The 19202-nt window shown below is 39.1% G+C and overlaps 1 protein-coding gene across 1 annotated transcript; it reads left to right on the forward strand.

Annotated features, from left to right (window-relative positions):
- The first annotated feature begins 229 nt into the window (after positions 1 to 229).
- LOC137276760 (cubilin-like) lies at positions 230 to 15935 on the forward strand. The gene is made up of 20 exons (XM_067808400.1): positions 230 to 413; positions 1653 to 1731; positions 2016 to 2140; positions 3209 to 3364; positions 3891 to 3966; positions 4486 to 4637; positions 5673 to 5810; positions 6656 to 6737; positions 7325 to 7458; positions 7878 to 8051; positions 8171 to 8270; positions 8537 to 8673; positions 9759 to 9908; positions 10193 to 10280; positions 10838 to 10959; positions 11387 to 11542; positions 12965 to 13043; positions 13621 to 13742; positions 14057 to 14221; positions 14770 to 15935. The coding sequence occupies exons 1-20, from the start codon at positions 344 to 346 to the stop codon at positions 15075 to 15077; spliced, it is 2613 nt and encodes an 870-aa protein (XP_067664501.1). The 5' UTR covers positions 230 to 343; the 3' UTR covers positions 15078 to 15935.
- Positions 15936 to 19202: the final 3267 nt, after the last annotated feature.

The raw sequence follows: 19202 nt of genomic DNA on the forward strand, positions 1-19202 counted from the left end.
TTTTACGCAACACTCAGCAATATTCCAACTATATGGCATCGGTCTGTAAATAATCGAGTCTGGACCAGACAATCCAGTGAGCATCGATCTGCACAACTGGGATCTGCGACAAGCGGCAAGCACGGATTGGTGAGTACATGCAAAATCATCGATAGAACAACGTTCCCGTTTCAAAATATGTGTGTATCGCTGAAACGCCCATTATCACTAAGCATACAAGCCGTTTGATAAGACACCCTTGACGTCACAACCTGGCCTCAATATAATCACCACATATAAGAACAGCTCGCCATTACACTGCCACCCGAGTTTGTTGGATGTGTATTTAGGAGGATTCAAACAAATGTTGGGGATATACAAAACCATAGCCGTCTTACTCGGTACACTGTCGTCGTTGCATGCCGCAAGTACAGGTAAAATGTTTAGGTTTCTACAGGTAGATAGTGACGCCAAGTGACACTGGGGTTTATCTGAAATAGATTGTTATTTCTGGACGAAGTATTCGATAATCCTGATAACATCGGCACACAGGTGACATGTCTTAACAACACAATCTATCAAAATCTATATCAAAAACAGTGTGCTTAAGAATTAAGAAGTGATGACATGCCAGTGCAAATGTGGTCCTAACCTGCCCACTGGTGGTTCGTTATGAAGACGTGCATGGGAATCGATAATTGCGAAACAATTTGGCAGCCCAAGTTATATCTTGGTTCTCTGATTACTAGTTACCTAAACAACGTCACTCATGTCCTTGCCTTTGCTTTTAACATTTACAACCTTGATCATTGGTGTTGACATAACCATACATTCAAAGAGTTTGTACAGAACACTAGAGATTCCTGGTAGCATAATAATTGGAAGGATGAAAATAAGTGCATGACAAGGACACTTCATGTCCAACCGGGTCAACATTAGTTATTTGGAAATGCTATTTAGGCATTTATCTGACCGAGAAAGTGATTTAACGCGTCAGTGTTCCTATTTACTTTTAATCAAGAGGCTGATCTGTGCCCAGATAAGGGCTTTACAAGAAGTTACATTACTCTGGGTTAGATGTATTTTAAGACAGTAAGATAAAAAATTAACATACGTTTTACATGGCACTGGGTTTATAAAGTTACACTGATGCTGATACATGATTGAGGGTACGTGATGCTGACTATACGTGCAGTATAACTCGATACCTCAGGTGACATCGATTCACTTGTAGGCTAAATATAGCATTGTTTCTGTTGGTCTGAGCTTTAATCTTGGAAGGCGACCGAGAAGGTTGGGTCATTGATATTGCGCCCGATTAGCCCTTGTTGAACTGGAACGTAATTAAAATTAAGGTCTCAAATGAAGAACCTACAAAGAGACTTTTCTGATTGAACGATTGACATACCGTCTCTTAGATTTGGGATAGAATGTTTAATCATTTGAATATTTTCACCCATGGGAATATGATTGAAATTAATACCTTTCAAAATTTTTTTCCCATTTTCATCTAACCAGGAAGTAAATTTGAACAATGCGACAGCTAACTAGCTAACGACATATATACACTACCCAAAATTTGTTACAGCCAACTGTATGCTCTGACAATATTTTATGTTAAAAGACCAACATTTCAATTGCATGCATATATGTGTCATTGATTATTCTTTCAGACAGATGTTTCGAGGAAATCACACTTGCTGGGGATGCAGTAAACATAACATCGCCAGGATATCCAAAACCCTATGGCGCGTAAGCATCGAATGTCAAACAAGACCACTTGTTTGTTTCTCATTAGTGCAGTGTGAGAATTGATGCTAGCATGGGTAAGATCAAGTACATAACACCACGTGCAGAGAAAAGACATATAGACTGGTGATGTGGTCAGGAAGTAGAGTGCTGAATTGTGGAGGGGCGAGGCCACACCCTTTATCTGGCTATAGATACAGGATCCGGCTACGTTATAAATGGTTTGCGATTTTGGTGAATAAGCTTCAGCCAATCTACATTCCTACCATGATAACTGTTTATTTCAGAAACTTGACTTGTGGATGGAAGATACACACATCGACACCTGATCGTCGCGTTGGCATTCATATTGCATACTTTTCCTTGGAAGCCTCCACATATTGCAAATACGACAATCTGTCTTTCTACGATGGTACGTATATTATTTGCAAATATTAATATTATTATAGAGGACCGTGGCTAAAATTCAGTTTAGAAGAAGGCAATGGAACAATCAGCAATAACATTAAGAACTTCAGTATTGTGAAGAGAGTACATGGTTTCATGCCGAGTTATTATCTGAAATGAGACGTTATTTACACTGTGGCCCCTGCCACCTACAATGTACAAAATATTTCAAGAACATAATATCTATACATGTAGATATTGGATAGGTATAGCAAATTCTTGCCGAGTCAAAATATGGACATATTAGGATATGTTCCTCATCGTGGACTATTCAAAAGTAAATGATTTTTATACATGTCGGGCCGAAAGCAGCAAAATCTCTGCACACTTGCTGTCTTTCGTTTTGTAAAGATGGACAAATGATGGAGCTATTCTCCTCAGACACTTAACAAAATCGTTTTGGTCTTTTGATCAAAGATATTATTTTTCTATCTCCCAGTTTTAATAGTTTTGGAAACTAGGCATTGCTTTGCGATAACTAAGAATGTAGTTTATTGTTTATAAAGTAGGGTTTGCGAATTTTGTTTTTTGAACGTTAAATATTTGTAGTTTATTCATCTTTACACTTACTTTCGAAATAGGTCGCCATTTAACAAAAACTTCATGTCCAAGGAAGGATAATATACATGATTTCCTAGAAGGAAAGGGGATATCCCATTCTCAATTCAATGGGCGCAATCTTCCAGGTTCCCCACATACCAAGACACAAGAGGTTCAGGGCATGAGCCATAGTCATTGTCCGTTATCTAGCTATCTCTCACGTGAAGTCACTTGTTATGAGACGCATTGTTCAGACAAGAATCCCTAAGAATAACGATGAGAATTAGGCGTTTTGGATTATCTTGTGCATCATATACAGGGTGTGTGGTTTATTTATAGTTCAATCCTTCGTCTTTATCTATTGTTAAACTGAATTACATTAAATAATCAATATTTCATAGCGCACGGAGTAATTTCAATAACATCAAAACGTGCATGACGAAATCTGTCATCAAAATGTTTGCAATTATGTGGGGTATTTTCTTCTCACCAGGGCCAGAAAGATCCAATGTATCCATGTTCAAATTTTGTGGCAAAGACGCAACCCCGAGCAGCTTCCTCAGCAGCAGAGACAGCATGTACATAGAGTTTATCTCCGATTCTGCTGTGAACGCAGCAGGGTTTCGCATCATCGTTGTGGACGTCGAAGGTAAATGGAACCCATCTTTTTCGCGAATTTTACCGAACAGATCTTGATAAATACGCAATGATTGTTTTCTTTTACCTGTCATGCCCTACGTGTTTGTCACAGAGTACGTTATACGGTTTACTAGAATGTACAGAACAATGTTTAAAAAACACTCCGCTTTCACTGATGGAAAATATAAGGATGTTGGGAAAAATTGCAAGGCCCTGAAAATTAGAAGATTTGCTGAGTGGCTCCAAAAGAAATACTCACATCTCGAAATAGAAGAATGTTCAGACACTTAAATATATTTCAGCTTGGTACAATTCATCAAGGATATGGGCCGTGCGTAAAGCATAAAATATGGTTTAAAGCTTTGGGAAATTGTCGCTTTGATATTCAGTGTAAAAAGCAATAGTCTTTTGTTTGTATTGCATTCGTTTAAATATGCGTTTATTGTTCGCCAACACGAATACCTATTGAAAGTCAAAGTACTGAAAAGCATGAAACTTGTATCCACAGTTTACCTAATGTTTAAAAACCATTGTAGAATGCGGCGGAACGTTGACAGCAACATCACAACCACAACACCTTACTTCCCCAGGGTATCCATACACCTACTTCAAGTAAGGTCACTACAGTGATTGAAAGCTGTCATTTCTTTAGTTGTTAACGTCTCAAATCACGAGTTCATGAATTCTATAAACTTACGTTTGTAAGGGATAAACGTCTGTGATGTCAACTTTTTACGGGTTATCAGAGTTACCAGAAAACCTTAAGGTTTTTATTTTAAAGTTCACACGTAAATTCTCTCGGTAATGTGTATCACTCATAAATGCACTTTCGCTCTGTTGTCTAAAATTTACTTTCGGTTTTCTTGTTTTGCTGAAGTCATACTGTAGTGGACATGCTTACATCTTAAACAAGATTCTGACCCGCGTTTCGTCCTATGCTTTGCACAAAATATTATAACAATATGTTTGTATTTGTTTACACTTTATTTATACACGTCATATTGTAAATAATAGCTAATGTATTTAGCTGTGACATACTGTCCCTTGTGTTTGTTTATGTTGCTATCTAATATCATAACGCTCATGGTGATACAGAAGACTAAACAAAAAGGCATGTTATTGTATTTTCAGTAACCTTCGCTGCACGTGGATCATTACAGCGGAAAATGAAACCGATACAGTTGGACTGAAAATTCTACGGTCAGATATTGAGAGAGCTTCCACGGACATAAATATGTGTGTCTACGATTTCCTTCGTGTTTTTAACGGAAACACAACTGAAGGTACCTACTACCTTATTGTACTGACGATAGCAAAGACGACCACATAAGTCGGTATCATTGAGGGAATTCATTTGTCGGCATGACGCATGGCATTACGTTATCCACCATAAACAAGCATATAAAGCGAACTTCAAGCAAACTTAGGGTTGTTATATCGTACACCCACATACATGACAGTGCTATATACAGCAGCATGTGAAACCGTTTCATCTTGGTTAATGCCACTGGGACTTAGGGTCAGTCTTAGGCTCTGGCATCATGGACCTTTTGAAAGAATCTACTCACACATGCCTGACTGTGACCTGTTTGCTTTCGTAATATCTTCAGTTGAATTATGTCTCCCAGAAACGATTATCTTCAGCTGGGAAAACCATTTTGGGTTATTTAAGCGTCATTAACTCATTCACAAATTCACGAGGTTGTGCATGGCTGCTGAATGTAGGATATTTCACCTCAAGTATCTGCATTACTTTTCACTTACAATAACTCAATTTGCACAAAACTTGATATTTATACATAGAAATAATTTACTCTGTTACGGAACAAAACGATTTAAGGCCTGCTCGAAAAGTCCGAAGATGTCTCCGAAAGATGCAGCTGTTAACAAATAATGTATGTCTAAACTGACGATTGGTGACTGACACTGTTAGGCACTAAGCAGTAGTACACGCATGCCTTCCTTCTCTACATGTTTCATATGCTTGTGGAATATGGAACCACTGGTGCACTGAATGTTGCTGATGGCAAATATGTGTCTGTTAATACATGTTTGATTGAATACTGAGTGAGTGAGAGAGTTTAGTTTTACCCCACACTCTGCTGTATAGCGACGGTCTGTAAATAATCGAGTCTGGACTAGGCAGTCCAGTGATCAACAACATGAGCATCGATCTGCGCAATTTGGAACCGTCAGTCGCCTCTTACGACAAGCATAGTTGCCTTTTATGGCAAGCATGGAGTGCTGAAGGCCAATTCTACCCCGGGACCTTCATGATATAATGAAGTTGCCTGAGTCAGAAATAATTTATGTTCCAGCTCATCAATATCTAGGGAAATCCTGTTCGAACCAGATCCCCAGATATCAGAGTTCGAAGAATTCGCTGGTAGTACAGTTTATCACCGATACTAGCACAACTGAGTCAGGCTTCATGCTTCAATATACTGCACGAAAAGGTATTTGTTTCACGGCTTGCAGTTATATTACTAGTGTGATGACATTACTTAATAAAATGGAACGTTGATGACAAGATCCCATTTGTCTAGATAAATGTGTGGTATTGGCAGAATCACACACGACAGTCTCGACACTGGTTACATCAAACCAGAGAAACCTCTACACATTTGTTTGTACCTCTTGGACGTAAGTCCGTGCACGTATTACATTATCAGAATGCTCTGTTTCTATGAGTTTCAAAGGCTTAAGTATTATGATAGATCTGAACATAAGGACACGTCATAGTTAGGATAGTAGCAACATATATGTGAAACGGTGTAAATATAAACTTTATATAAAAGGAATGTATAGACGTAAGACAACTTTTAAGTACCTAAAAAGGTGATGTCAATATTATTCTGAACCTCCTGACACTATATTTAGAACCTCTCGATGATGTGAAAGAGGACAACACCCCAGAACGAGACAGAACCACACCTATGATAATTAATTGTTTCCCTTTCACCGTTTGCCATTATTTTTGTAAATATAATTTCTGTATACTTGATACTTTCCTGTGGAATCTGTAAAACAACCAGGAGGACACGTAAATAGAGATTAATAACTACAGGAGTGTTACCACGGGTGATGTTGCGCATAAAATATTTATACAAATAATATAGAATATATAAAATTAAATACCGCATTGACTACTTTTCACTGTGTATTGGTAGAGTTCAGATTGGCAGGTAGGATTTAGTTACACCTGTGTCTTGCTGGTTATATCTTTGAAGTTTGTAGAAGTTCACAAACAGTGCATTTGTGTAATGAATGTGGGATTAATGAAAATAATTTGACATTTCAGTTGGTGACTGCAATAATACGTATCCCGTGTATTCTACACCCGTGACCATTCTGTCACCGGGATATCCCGACTCTTATGAAAGGTATGTTAAATGTACAGTACTGTAAACTCATGTCTATCCGTGTGCCGCCGCTCTAAGCTGACACACATGGGGGCGAACAAATCAAAGCAAGCAGTACAGTTTTTGAAAGTCACAAAGGAACAAGGTGGGCCCCGATTAACAGAGTTTTATTGTATAATTCAGTTATACATGGACGTCTAAGTTTATATGATGTGATTCACCTGCTTATCCAACAGAGCGATTTAAAGAGCACATTTGTATATGCCTAGGAGAACTTATTGCAAGCATGGGACTAAATCGTATCATCCCAAAATATCATCTCCTAATCTTATCAGCATAAGTTTGTTAACAGTGAATATCGAATATTCAATAAAATTACAATACCCAATTTTCTTCCAGTGAATTGCTTCGCAATTGCATGAAGAAACCGATAAAATCCGATTTTGTTTACAGCTTTAAAGATAACTGGAATGGTCACGTTTATGTCCATGACCATGCACACTGTTTCTTACTGAAAATCTGTTACACACATGCCCTGTTGCGAAATATTTCTTACAGTTGAAATTGTTCAGACAATACACTATCGATAATAATTAGAATTGTTTCAGTAACTTGGAATGCTTCATAACACTGGCCGATGTAACACGTCAAGACCAACAAAACCTGAAACTAGACATTGTCGACTCGGATTTAGATGGCGCCTACCCACACTGCGAAAATGACTCGGTTACACTTTATCAAGGTGCGTGAGTAATGTTCGAAAACATGGAACAAGACCTATGTGGTACATGCCTGGTACATGCAAAAATTATAGACAATTATAGACAAGGTAATCCCAACTCTTCCTCTGTTGTGAAATGCAAACTGACTGACCGTGTGTTGAGATTTGTCATGAACAAACCCTCATAAAATAAAGTGAATCTCGATATACAATTAACGAAAAAATGCATAACGAACTTGACCTTCTCTTCACTGCTCTGACACTCCTTTAAATAACTGAACCTCTGTTCAAAGCTGCGTTTGATCCGACGTCCCGTTTATGCCTTGTGAATAGTTGAAAAATTGCAAAATTCAAAGTAAAATTCATATATGAGCAAAATGAAGAAGCTGAAAGTTCTGTATTTATTTGTGAGGCGTCTATAGGTGTGTTTTTGAATGTAGGCCGGAGAGGGAGCGGGATAGAGAGAAACATTGGAGAGTTTTGTGGTGATTCTTCAACAACACCATTGGGTCCATACTACTCCAACGGAATGATAATGAGTATGGTGTTCAAAACCAACGGTGACACAAGTGGTCGGGGTTTCCGAATCCGTGCTTCACACAGCATACGGAAAGGTATGTGAAAGAGCTGCAGCAGTAGATGCACATAATATTCGAATGCTGAGACACCGTGTCGTATTCTGCACACTGCGTAGCCTTCAGAAATAATATGACTGTATCTGTCAATGTTGCAGTGGTACCACCTCAGTCAGTAAACTGTGGCGCTCTGTTCCTTAATGCGACTACACATCGACAGTTCCTACAATCCCCTGGATACCCTGTAGGCTATCAAAGGTAAGTATTCATTTAGTATTCATCTCCGTCCCTGAACAGTAAGTATTCGAGTTTATTCGTTTATACGTGCGTACATGTCTGTATGTATATCACATTAGAAAAAAATCGTCTTCAACATCAGCGGTTAACGTTTGTAGATCTTCACTGCCCATTTTCAGTGACAATTTAGGCATAATTTCCATTCTATTTGAAATGAAATTATGGAATATCTGATAACAACAGAGTTTTTACATGGCGATTACCACTAAAATTAATATTTCTTACAGCAAAGAAGACTGTCGGTGGACAATAACGGCTTCTACTCCAAATATGATGGTGCGCATCGAAGTTGTCGACTCGGACATATACTCTGGCTATAGCAATTACGAACACTGCAGATATGACCATGTTACGGCTTATGACGGTGAGTTATAGGTAGTCTCTACATTCGTGATGAACTGATAACGACCAAGAACAATGTATTGATCCATTGCATTTTGGTTACAACAAACAAGGGGATCAAGGACATTTGCTTATATTCCCGAGGAGTGAAAACTGATCAGACGATGTCTGTTGTCTTTCATCCTGGTACGTGACCTATATATCCGTAAATAATCGAGCCCTGGTCGGATAAAAACAGTGATTGGCGTCCTGGACATAAATCTACGTTACTGCGTTACTTAACGTTACGTTACGTTGAGTTGTCAAGAAGGTCAGCGGGAGAGACCATCCGATCCTGGCATGGGTTGCTGTATATCAATTTTGTCTCCGATTAAACTGTCATAAGCATATCTGTCCACCACAAGGACTAAATATGTAAAATGTTTGAAGGATCTACTTAACAGAATTTATTTTCATTTAGTTATATTTATCAAGGGAAATGTATTGATACATTTTGATAATAGTGTGCATCGTAATTAGTAAGTGATTTTAATTAAATAATGGTTCTACCTTAAAAGGGGGTCAAACCAGCGGAATTACTTAAGTCCTTTTAATTCCAAGAATTTTTAATGCTCATCATAATATCCAACGTAGAATATTTGTTATTTCTACGTTCGGCTAAATTAAACCTACTGGCCCATCCCTGGTATGATGGACCTTCTGTGGTTGGTGGTGGTCAATAACAAGAACAAATATGTTGTTTGACATATGATATTTTACTGTGTACACCACAATCCCAATCAAATGATTTATTAGAATGGAACCAATACCACGCGAAGTTCACTTTGAGAAGAATTACCAGAAAAAATAGCATTCATAGACCGAGCCACGGTATTTTAAATTTAAACACGTCCTGGTGCTGAAAGATGTCATGTGTGTCCCCATGGTCCCTAGTATGTGATCTACTATTAGTTGTTGGCGATCAATAGCTCGTTTTTCACATTGTATTGTCTTCTTTAATGAAATGGTTTAGTTTTACATGGTAGTGTTGTATTCATATCTGTGATACTCTAGTATTGTACCTTCCTACATTCGATTATGCTGTGAAATTATTTTCATTCTTCCCAGGATCATCAATCTTTAACGACACATTATTATCATGGTGTGGCCCTTCACGACCGACCTTCCAGAGCACTGGATCAGCTGTGACTATTCACTTCCATACAGACATGTCATCAGTTAAACGGGGCTTCAAGCTGTCATACTTTGAAACGAATGGTATTTCCTTCTTCACAAGTATTCCCTTTCAACTGTGCGAAATATACAGAATGTCTGTGAATACGCCAAGTAAGATATGCTACGAGTAAGGATCACAGTAAAATAGCGTTTTGAAGAGCTGACAAAGTTTCCTCCAAAACCTCTGATGGTCATAGGTTCAAAATTCCAAAAAGACTATTGGGTTGTCACCACGAATGGATTCAGAAACCCTCTACCTCCTGCGTCTAGCTCTCTGTGACAAAATGACACGCTAATATATTGCGGAAATAATAACTTCTTTTCAGAACCATACCATTGTGGAGGAACTGTGAATATCACAACGACTGACTACACAACCATAACATCGCCTAACTACCCAGGACCTTACCCAAAGTAAGAAAATATAGTTGCAAGTAGTGATGGTTGGCACGCAACAGATAATAATGAGTGTATACCCGAGAACAACCTGGAAGGAACTTATCGTCACTGTAGCCAATGCACTCACATGGTTTTAATCACATGATTCTGTCGTTTAGACTCGATTCATTATCGATTTACTGCCGTTACATCACTGGAATGATAACTGAAAGTATCCTTCATACCATACAAATTGTCGGATTGTTTTCTATATTCTGGATTTTTATGCACGATCTAAGAAATATCACGTGATGCTGAAATTACTGTCGATCTGACAAACAGATGAGTTCTGAAATTAGAGATTACGAAACTTAGAAATATTTAAAAAACCCATAAATATTGATCTTCTGTATTCACGGATGTAGTGCTTGTCAACGTTTACACCTATATACAAATTGAATACAGGCATAAGTGAAATGTTTGTTTTGTTGTAATTTCGTAGCATTTCATAGTATGCACTTCCTAAATTCTTTCACCTGAAAGTGTTCAGTCCTGTAATAGCATAACCCAGTGTGTGATGATTGTCATTTCAGTCATCAAGAATGCAGTTGGACCGTACATGCTCCAGGAAACACGAACATTGAAGCAAAAGTGAGGAACATGGGGATTGAATCAACATCCCAGTGTACATACGATTTCCTTGAAATATACGATGGTAATTTTTCTTGAAACCATCTGACAATTTTGACATAGGAAAATAGCAGCACTCCAACTTTATATGTGCCATGTAAGCATAAAGTGACAAAGAAGCGCGAGGGAGGGGATCGACATCAAATTCGACACAATTCATTCCTTTGAAAGATCCTGCTTTTTATTTAGCCCGTGTTCCAATTGATATTCACCAAGTTCTCGTTTACATTGGATTATTAACAATCACGAGTTTAAAGATTGCAAAAGTCTACAACATGTAATTAGAGCTTTTTATTTGACAGTTTGCAAACAGTGGCGGTATCACTGAAAATACGCTTAACAGCTGTGTCAATGTATGACAGTTTAATACTGTATTATACATAACAATGATAATAATAACATTTGTTTTATGAATACTCGATTTTGTGTAAATGCGTTTGTTTTGTGTTTAGGAACACAAAGCAGTTCATCAAGTGCCGGAAGGTTATGTGGGGATGACGACGCTAACTACATCAGTTCCGGTCACATAATCACCGTAAGGTTTCACTCAGATTCATCAACCAGAAACAAAGGATATCAAATGCAGCTCAAAGCGGGACGCTTTAGCGGTAAGAAATGTGCAATACACATGGCAAGTGAACTTTATATTGACATTTTCCGTGTGTACTCAAAAGAAAAAGTACAGAGGTAGTATTTTTCGATGTAATTTTTCAAATTTGAATCATTGGTGTCCATGTTAACAGTGAACGCTGTCGCTGTCGCCAAAAGGCACCTGGACAACTCGCCAAAAAACACCAAAATCTGTTTTCCTCAATGAATGCAATAAATTATGAACGGGAAGAAATTCATGCATTTCATTTTGCACACACATTCCATGCATCATTTCCAGTAAAAGTGTGTGTGTGTGTGTGTGTGTGTGTGTGTGTGTGTGTGTGTGTGTGTGTTTGGTGTTGGGAGCTCAATGCTCTTGCGACAGTTCACAATCTTAAATTTGGCGTTAACGTAACGATTGCAAGGCAACTGAACATGTCACAGAGTATCATGGCATCGCTACCGGTAGCAAGGGTCAACATGTGAGGTCAGGTGAGGTCAGGTCGACCCCGTATGGCCACTCCCGCTCAGGACAGGTTTATTCGGCGTCGACATTTGCGGCAACAGGTTCACCACAGCATCCTCCACAACATCGGTACTGCCAGGCCTTAGAACAATTTCTGATCAGACTGTGAGGATCCGCTTACGTGAGGCTGGTATTCGTTCCAGGGCATCTTTGCAAGGTGGTCATTGCAAAGGTGATGAGGCACGTTACATGCTACGACGTCCCGACGTCGTAAAGAACGCTACGCTGTAGGTTGTGTACAGGACGTGGACAGATTTGGTGCTGAGAATATCATGGTTTGGACTGGCATCTCATACAGTGGCAGGACAGATCTCATTCAAGTCCAGGGCAATTTCGCAGCTCGACGTTACCGTGCTGAAATCATCAGGCCTCATTTCCTTCATTTCATAAGCCGCCAGAACGTAATTTTTCAGCATGATAACGCTCGTTCGCATACAGCAAGAATAACCAGGGATTCCTTTGCCCAGATCAACGTTCTGGTTCTTGCTTGGCCCTCACGATCACCGGATCTTAACCCTATTGAGCATTTGTGTGACGAATTGGATCGTCGTGTGCGACAGCGTGACCCCCAGACGCAGACTTTACCTGCTCTGTATGTGGCCTGGAGGGAAGAGTAGTACCAACTAATTCCTGGGCACTTCATCCAGAATCTGGTCCAGTCTATGGGACACGGATGCGAGGCAACGGTTGATATTAATGGTGGCCACACAAGATGCTGACTGCTCTGCGACCTTGACCTTGGAACACTTGTCATTTGTGACGTACAGTTTCGTGCAGCATTTGACCGTTAATGTTCATTCAGATTTTCCTCATGACTGCCCTGTATTACTGAACCTTAAGTGTAGAAACTGATAACAATTTTTTGCCATGCGTTTCTTTTTTGAGTAGTATATTTTGTTATATTATATTTCAGTTTCTGCGACAGAGGAGTTTTCAGCTTCCTACAGTAACCAGTACATATATTCCCCGAATTACCCATTTAATTACCCGAGGTGAGTATTTGAATTATACACACAATGTCTGATTCCGATTACTTATGCCGACAATCAATAAAATGTTGAAATAAGTGGAAGGTAATCAATACTGGTCAGCCTGCTTTTTGACTAGATATTGGCAAGGTCATCGCAAAATTTTGTTGTGTCTGAAGGTGTAGATGTCATATGATATTATATGAAAAGAAAATGCTTAATAGTGAAAAGAATAAGAAGAACATGCTCCGATTTATCAGACTGGACAATACTATAAACAATATGATGGTAATGGCAGAGACTGCACTAAACATCCTAGTGACTGACACCATGAGCATCTGCTGGGAAACAATGCCATGCAATCCTGACCTCCCGATACCGTCATTTTACTCTTACGACAAACATGGATCGCTGAAGATAAATTCTTATCCGATTTATCACGAGTGTCAAACTTTACGAGGTGAAATAGTTTTTCTTCGAAATATCATGACGTCGCAAGTAGAACAAGCAGAAACATAATCACTGGTGAAAGGTACCGTAACGTATGTTGACTGTTTTAGCAGATCGTATGAGCACAATACGCCTGTGTTCTATGTTCCAGTAACGCTGAGGTCGGCTGGAAGATCACCGCGGATGAGGACTACATTGTCAAAGTCAATGTTATCGAATCAAGACTCGAAGCATCTTTCGGTTGTACCAGTGACTACGTGGAGGCATTTAACGGTATGAAATGGGCATTATATTTTAAATCACTTGACAGCAATTTCGGCTACAACTATTTTATTTACGTAATATACAAGCATCTCACAAACAGTGAATGGTCGAGGTGAATACATTTTGTATTCTCTGTGTTGCAAAGTGCTTGCATTGTAATAAATGGTGCACATGCGTGTATGAGCATTCTGTGCATTAGCTTTCTGTACCAGTCCAAGAGTTATGATCTTTATGGTTCTAGTGTAACTATCGGATACAAGTGGACATTATAGAACATGCCTCAGCAATGACTTGTAGAAAATGTATGACTTGTTGTTTTAAAGGACCGGACTCAAATGCCCCTTCACTTGGCCGTTGGTGTGGAAAGAGTGAACCCATCAAACGCAGTTCTGGTTCTGTCATGTTCCTGAAATTCAAGTCAGATTCATCTGATGTTGATCGTGGGTTCAAGATACAGTATACCAACGAATATAGTTATCATTCACCTGGTAAGTGTCGGGCAAGTTGATCATACATTTTATAGCCCTATGTTCGTTGCCATCGGGTTGGAAGGGCTTTAGAATAGGTCATCACAACAAAAATGAATCAGTGTATAAACATGGTGGTTGGGTAAGTGGAGAAGGCAAGTGACATAAACATCATGTGTTGGAGATCCCGAATACGACTGTTGCTTGAATATTGTTGCAGCGGTTAGGTCTACAGCCCGGTGGCTGTCTGACAAATGTCGTCATCTTCCTTGAGTTTTGCCAAATATTCGTCGTTTTTCGGGCGAGGTATATAACGACATACTCGTCAGACGCAAATAAGGGTTGGCAATCTAATTAATGTGTTATATATGTTTGTCAGATTCAATCTGACTTTAAATTTGTGAAGAAGGGAGACAAATCTACTGTACACAAATGGTATAAGTATCAAAGCAAACCTTAATCCATGGATAGGGTGTACATTTTTTTCCAGTGATAACAGGGTACATGAACCTCCCAAGGCCTTAAGTACTGAGTCTTATGTAATGTTTGTGTATCATCATATTTTATAGATTTGGAATCTGATGTTGGAGCCATTGTTGGAGGTACGCTTGGTGGCGTGTTTCTTTTGATTCTCATAATAAGCATAATCGGCATAATCATCTACAAACACGGCCAACGTACTACTGCCACCAACATCCCAGTGCAATATACTGTAGGCCAGGTTCCTGTGATCAACCAGTTTGGCCAAGCACAGATCACCACCGCGATGCCCCCAACATCTTTTACTGCACCTCCTACCTACACAGCTGCAGCTCAGGGTGCTACCATGCCTTCCTCAGGATACACCAATGCGGAAGCACTGCCAAACAAATATTGAAGTCCCTTGTGTCCCATGATATCATCATTTTGTCATGAATACAACCGGACAGTGAGGTCATTACGCCATTTAAAGTAGCACAATAGACCTCCACTCAGATGGCTGATGGGCAGAGGTGCCATGGCCAGTGGCACTGGCAGACCTATCATTGAATGGACCTATACACTTGTGTTCGCTTTGTACAATGTACAGTCTGCCGGCTGAGTGAATAACGTTCAGTTAAGTTTGGTTTATACCATGTGTAGGTAAATACAGTATTCTGTTACCCACAAAGAAGAGTGATTGAATCAAGAACGATGCTACAAACAACACCTTAGATTATACGGGAAGGGGACCGAGTTTGTGACGTCAGCCCAGTATTTCGTAATTCAGAAAAGTGTGCTTTACCGAAGGATACTTTTGATTTTTTGATGAAGCATCTTTAAGAGATAGTCAGTAACAGGAAACGACATGCTATGATATTATGTATTGATATTTTAGTTATCTTCCATATTTTTCACTTTTTTTCATGACAGGAAATTAGATGTTTGTTTACGAATTTAACATACTTACCATAGTTGATGTAGTAATATTAATATATTTATATATATAGTTGTTTGATATGTTAATGTACTTGAATGCTGTACAGAAATGCATGATGTAAATATTCACTGATCGTGTTTGCTTGTCTGTACTCCATATGTAACAAATCCCTCAGGTAACATGGATCTGAATGTGTAAATATAACGTTTACTATGTGTTTGTACTCCAGTCGGATTGGAAATAATTTATCACATGATACATTTCTCTTTATCATATGTTCTTTTCTGCGTTGGTATAAAATGTAGGTGCAAGATATGGATAAAACGAAGAACACATTTTCCTTTCTTTTGTTCTATGTTCACATACACGTACATATACATATATACTGAAGAGCAAAAGTAACGTCGTAATATTGACATTTATGTATCAATGGAGTATTTGAATCTGTTTTGTTTTTACATATTCACCGGAAGTCAAGTTTGAGGAACACATAAATCCTGGTGATGTGAAGCCTATTTCTAGTGTCCTCCACAATGTCATTAATAGAGTAATTTTAAAAGAACGTAGCACACTCATTGAGTCACTGGTCACGTTGCTGTACCTTTCCTTATACCTGTACTAGGTAAGTTAAGGTATCAATCTCATGTGCTATAGTATGGCTGAAATACTGACGATGTGACTTTAAAGTTTAACGCACTCGCTCACACTCTCACTCACTCATGTGCAATAGTATTTGGGGTAGCAAATTACACGACAGTTCATTCGTATCATCGTTCAAGCTGAACCCAGATCCGCGGTTTGGGCCCTTTGATAGTTTACTCTGTAGTCATATAAGCTCACCATCGTTACGTGCATGACGCATGATTGGGATCGACCATCCGCCAGTATGCGAAGCTTTATGTTTATTCACCGCTGAAATATGTAAAGTGGTTTGATTTGTATGAGTGGTCTAGTAAATATCTGATTTACACGTTTTGTGTAAAGGCATGATGTCAAGGGATTCAAGTTCAGGGAGGTTCTGTGGGGATGACGACGCTGACTACGTCAGTTCCGGTCTCATCATCACTGTAAGGTTTCACTCGGACGCAGTAACCAGATGCAAAGGATTTCAAATGTATCTCAAGGCGGGACAGTTTAGAGGTGCGAAAAGTGCACAGAGATATACCTGATCTAGCTTGACAGTTATAGTTAGCTCTGTTCTCCTATGCATGCACATGTACTCATTGGAAAAAACGTGCAAAAATATGTTTTTCCTTATCATATTATCTTTTTGAAGCATGTTCTCAAGACGCATACCCTTCAACAAAATGCCTTACTATCACTTAAGCGGATTCATCTTGTCTCGTGTTAGATTTTTGATTAAGTTCACACTTAAAATGTATTCGAGATTTCAGTTGTATATAACTTTTATCAAATTACACGCGGTACGAACAACATGTTTTTATTCTCGTTTTGATGCATATTTTGATGAAGGAATAACTCCCTTTGTAAAAACACGGATAAGTTGCTCAACGACCTGACAATTGACCTGACAATTGACCCGTATTAGTATGTATGACGTTTGCCAGGCTGCCCCAGGTTGTCAGTTATCAAGTGCTGCACCGACCACGTGAAAGTCGTATGAGTAAGGCGTGGCAGCTATACGCGGAATCAGTTTCATCGTCCTGCACTGCACTACACTGGACATGCACTAGCGTCGATCTTTTCAATGTCGTTCATCACCTACTCTGCTCCCGTCCAACTTATCCTTATTTGCCAGTGTGTACATGAGTCAAGATTTTCTGGCCTCTCTTGAGCTCCCACATCAAGCTGAGCATCGTGTTATACAATCTAATAAAAATACATTTCAGTCTGGTATTAAAGCTAACATACTCAGTCACTCAGCATGTTCGTGTTACATCAAAGTCACACACTTACGATTACATCGTTTTCAGTTTCTAGGACAATGGCGCTTTCAGCCTCCTTCTTCAACGATGACGTATATTCCCCAAATTACCCATTTGATGACCCGAGGTGAGTTTTCATAGATTACATGTTTTTGACGAATCAAATTGCTAATACCATGCCACAACACGACTGAAGAAAATCGGTGCATGGCCAGTCTCCTTTGAAGTCTCATAAACTAGACATTCCTTGACGAATGCCAAAATGTGTAACGAGGAAGGTATTACCACATGTGACATTTCATTCTAAAATACTACACACTTCTCAAAAGACTAATACAAGTTCTTAAATATCATAACGTCGAGGGTAGAGTATGGAAAAACTGTATCCTTTGTTAATGTTCATTGTTTTGGCAGACAGCACAACATGAATATGTATATATTCTACATTCCAGTAAAGCAGAGGTAAGCTGGAGGATTACAGCGGCTGAGGACAACACTGTTACGATCCATGTTATGAAGTCAGGACTCGAAAATTCGTATGGCTGCACAAAGGACTACATGGAAGCGTTTGATGGTAAGGAAACGACCTTCATTGGGAGTTTGTTAATATTTTCAATAGTCTGACAAATATTCAGTTACAATCTTGAAACAAAGTATTCAAGTTGATGTTTTCTATGGAGCTTCTATACCCCCACTTGGCAACAGACAGCAAAAGGTCGAAATGAATCGTTTAATTCGTACATTTTTCTACTATATTAAATATTCTTCTTTTTGCACAAGGTGTGGAAAGGCGGGTGCACTTATTCATTACAAGAGTATTGTCCAGGTTTCTCATCTAAATAACTCTATTGCACCGAATGACGTGAAGACATTCTTCCTGCATTTGTTTGAAGGAAACAATATATATTTTCTTATATATTCATTGTTTTAAAGGGTCAGACTCGAATGCCCACTCACATGGTCGCTGGTGTGGAAATAGTAAACTTGTCAAAAGCAGTTCTGGCCCAGTTCTGTTCCTGGAATTTAAGTCAGATTCATCTGGTGTTGATCGTGGGTTCCAGGTGGCGTATTCCTCGAACTTCAGTTATGCATCAAGTGGTGTCATACATTTAAGGTACAACTCCACGGTCCTCTTCATCAACCTGTACTAACTTGTACTGAGATCTAGCCAAGGACCAGTACATGAATGAAAAAGTATGGAAACATATGGATGCGTGTGTGGATATCTATAGCCAATGGACACATATGGTGTTAGTGTTGGATGAGTTAGGCAAAAACAATCTTTTAACAGTATGTTCCTATTGGAGGAAACACAGCAATGACAAATAGGTTATCAAGATTTGAGCAGAGTAGGTTGATGTACGGAGCAATATAATGATTAATACCCGTGAGTTCAAGCATTGCGCGTCAGCTGACTGGATACGTGAATCTTACAATGAATGATCGAGCATTATCCAAGGCTGGTATATCATCATCTTTTATAAACACCACTGCCACCAACATCCCAGTGCATTATACTGTACCCCAGGCACTGCTGGTCAACAGCATTGGTCAAGAAGCATCGATCACCAACGCAATGCCCCCAACTGGACCGCCTACCAACGCACATGCAATTCAGGGTGTTGTCATACCTTCTTCGAGGTACGTCAATGCGAACGAATCGCCCACCAAACATTGAAGTTTGATATCAGGTATTTGACATCGTTATACCCTAATG

This window comes from Haliotis asinina, chromosome 3, assembly GCF_037392515.1.
Source record: "Haliotis asinina isolate JCU_RB_2024 chromosome 3, JCU_Hal_asi_v2, whole genome shotgun sequence".
Lineage (NCBI taxonomy): Eukaryota > Metazoa > Mollusca > Gastropoda > Lepetellida > Haliotidae > Haliotis > Haliotis asinina.